At 30.8% G+C, this 3,405-nt stretch overlaps 1 protein-coding gene and 2 non-coding genes across 3 annotated transcripts; all 3 read right to left on the reverse strand.

The window, feature by feature from the left end:
- Positions 1-580: 580 nt before the first annotated feature.
- LOC130507758 (small nucleolar RNA R64/Z200 family) lies at positions 581-676 on the reverse strand. The gene has a single exon (XR_008942429.1). It is a non-coding gene; the product is annotated as a small nucleolar RNA R64/Z200 family (small nucleolar RNA).
- A 223-nt stretch (positions 677-899) lies between these two features.
- LOC130507757 (small nucleolar RNA Z199) lies at positions 900-969 on the reverse strand. Its single transcript, XR_008942428.1, has one exon. It is a non-coding gene; the product is annotated as a small nucleolar RNA Z199 (small nucleolar RNA).
- A 1,443-nt stretch (positions 970-2,412) lies between these two features.
- Positions 2,413-2,870, reverse strand: LOC130507756 (uncharacterized). The gene has a single exon (XM_057002411.1). It carries the CDS (start codon positions 2,698-2,700, stop codon positions 2,413-2,415), a length of 288 nt encoding a protein of 95 aa, XP_056858391.1. The 5' UTR covers positions 2,701-2,870.
- Positions 2,871-3,405: the final 535 nt, after the last annotated feature.

Consider the following 3,405-nt stretch of genomic DNA (forward strand, 5'->3'; position numbering starts at 1 on the left):
GAAAGTTTTTTATGATACAAATATCACTTTGAAGGTTAAAAGTGTTAGTGAAAAAATTTCAGGGTTTAAAGTGCTAGTAAGTGACACTTTGAGGGTTTTTTATGCGATTTTCCCCACCATTTTTTGTCTGATATATTTGATAATGTTTTGGTAAAACGAAGCTTAGACAGAGGTATTATTACATCTTTCCGCATCTTACTGTCCTAACACAAAAGCCCTCTTCGAACGTTAATTCCTTAACTAATGTTTTGCTTGATATTGTCCCTTCGTAAGATTTCTTATTAAAAGTAGAAATTAGGAATTATGGTTAACTGGAATATAATTTATCTATTTTGTTCACAAATTTATAATTTACGGCGAGAAACTTATTTTAAAACATGGATTACCGATCTTTTAAACCATGGATTATCAGGGCACGACTCAATATAATTTGTATTTCGGACTTGAATTTATCGTTAAGTTCTTTGGTGCTGCAATAATCATTTTTTTAACTATTACCACTTGGTTATTCTCCAGAATCTTAGGTAATAATTCACCGTTTGAAATCGCTCTATGAATCTTCGATGCAAAACACAATCGTCTTCTGCTCAGAAGATATGAAATTCATTCTCACTGATTCGTTAAGAATCTCTGAAGTCTGACATGTGAATTTTTCATAAAATCATCACCGCAGAAACAAACATCACAAGAAGATAATCGAACATTGAATAAATTTGACTAGGAAAAGATAAGAGATCAGAGTTTGGTTAAGAAAGTTTTCGGTCACGGTTAATCTGAAACACGGACCAATTTGTTGCTCATCATATCTCTTTTTTCTTTTATCAAATCAAAAAAACCACAACAAAGATCGAAAACGAATAAAATCAAAATTGAAAACCTACTCAATTTGAAAAAAGTTTGATCATCAGAGACTTAAATACTAAGAATCATGAAATTCATATTGTTGCAGTATTAACTCATCATTTGATCTATTTTAAAAAAAAAAATATTGTATACCTAAAAAGAGAGAATACAAACCAACTATCGACTTGAGAGCTAAACACATTGTAGACAGAAAAAGAGAAAAGAACGGAGAACACTAAACTGAGTTGTTATAAGTTGATGAAACAGAGGAGATATGGTTCGTATTTAAAGGTCTCCTGCGACGGCGACTTTCGTTATAAGGAGGAAACCCTAGCATTACCGGTCCTATATGGACTTTCATTAGGCCAAACTCTATTAAGCATGCATGTAAAAAGGAACCTACCCAACTTTTAATCAAAACGGGTTTTAGTAAAGGCCTATTAAAGGTTATAACTGTTATTTAGGAGGCTTAGCAAAGGCCCACTAACAATCAAGAGGCAAGTGTTTTCACTGCTTCGTAAACAATCTTTTGGGGGTAGCAGCCATCTGATATCTTTATCCGCCACCGCCACTAATCTCACCGCATCAGAAAACATCCTCGCCACTTAATATGACGCCGTAGGTGTAGACGCTAATGAGATGTTTGTATTGTTAACTAAGAATAACTGAGTATGTATTCATTAGAATTAGGAGAAATTGCCAAAAATACCATTTTCATAGTACCACTTTTCATGTTTACACTAACCACTTTTACCACTACTTTTAATGAAGGGTTTAGATTTGAACGTTTAGGATTTAGGGTTTAGATTTTATGTTTTAGGGTTTAGATTTGATGTTTTAGGGTTTAGGGTATAAAGTTTAGGGTTTAGAGTTGAGGATTTAGGGTTTATAGTTGAGGTTTCAGGGTTTAGGGTTTAGGATATTGAATTTAGGGTATATAGTTTAGGGTTTAGGGTTTAGAGTTGAAGATTTAGGGTTTAGGGTTTAGAATTGGGGGTTTAGGATTTAAAATTTTGGATTAAAATTTTGAAAAGCATATAAAAATAAAGATATAAGAGTCTTTAACATTTTAATAAATAAGGTATTTTTGAAAATGTGTACTTAGTGGTGGTAAAGATGAATAATGGTACCTTCAAAGTGGTATTTTTGAAAATTCCTCTAGAATTAGATGTGTGCGTAGTGCACTTGACTTTTTATTCTTTTTTGGCTTGCTAGAAGCAAGAAGAGTTGTGCAGAGCCTTCTTGACTAAGTAGTCTACTGCCTCATTGTAAATGCGGGAAATGTAAATCATTTGATAGTGTACTTGATTGTCTTATATATATATGACTTACAGAGATGTGTGAAGAAAGTTTGTGACTAAAATAATTGATTTGTGTATCAATTATTCGATATTATCAAGGATGGTGTGTATATGTTACTATGTAACTTCTTCCAGTACTACTAAATTATTAATGAAATAAAAATGAGAATATAGAAAAGGAAGGTTTGATTCATTTTAACTTTAGATATATTATTTATCATTGGTAGAAACAGAAAACACTGGAAAGGTGAACCATCCAGGGGCATAACTAATTAACATTAAGACAAATGTTTCTGAACATCTTAATAGGGTAAGCTTTGCCAGGAAAGAGAAGCAAGTAGCAAGTATCAGAGTTTACTGAAAAGACTGCTCTGCAACAATCTCTTGTTAGCCTTCTGGTATCATTGCCCGATGCTGCTTTCAACGCATCGAAACATCCTGGTATGCTATTTATATTTTCTAACGGACAATAATTACCAGCTTCTGATTGTAGGAAAACCAATGCCAAGATTAGGGCTAAGACCATAAACATCGCGTTGGTTTGCTTTAGTTTCATTTTAAAAAAGAGATTCTTCGAAAAGCAAAAAAAACAAAAAGTTGTTTGAAAGGGTTGGATTGTGTGTGGAGTTGTGATCTTCGTCTCGGTGAATAAATAGGAAAAAATCGTTTGTATTGGAGTGTTGTGCCGGGTGAAGAAAGTTTGACTTTTTTGGAAAGTTTTATGTACTTTTGTTTGACCAAATATTATAATATATTATCCCATCTTTGAAGAAATAAAAATCATCCAAAATAAGAAATCAAAAAAGTAGATAATATCATATCTGTTGACAAAAAAAAAAGATAATATCGTATCTCCATTTTTATTCAAAACAAAACCACTAATTCTTTTTTTCTATATCATTCATATATAATATAATGCCTATCAAGGAAAGAGTATCAATCATAACTCATGTGATTTACTCAATCACAATAATCACTCCATCGTAATTATATGATTTTCTCATATATTATTTGATTCATATCTATACTATTATTTGGGATTTTATATCCTTAATGAATAAAATATATAAATTAACTCCAAAATAAAAACAAATTTAAATGATTTTAATTAAATAAATGATTAAAGTTAATAATAAAAAAAGAAGAATTATCTGAAACCTAATATATATTTAAAAATACAAATAATATATACACATATATATTGTGTTGTTAACTGAAATTGTCTTTTAATAATAAATTTTAAACTAAAAAAGCAGAAAAC

Source organism: Raphanus sativus, unplaced genomic scaffold (assembly GCF_000801105.2).
Source record: "Raphanus sativus cultivar WK10039 unplaced genomic scaffold, ASM80110v3 Scaffold5560, whole genome shotgun sequence".
Lineage (NCBI taxonomy): Eukaryota > Viridiplantae > Streptophyta > Magnoliopsida > Brassicales > Brassicaceae > Raphanus > Raphanus sativus.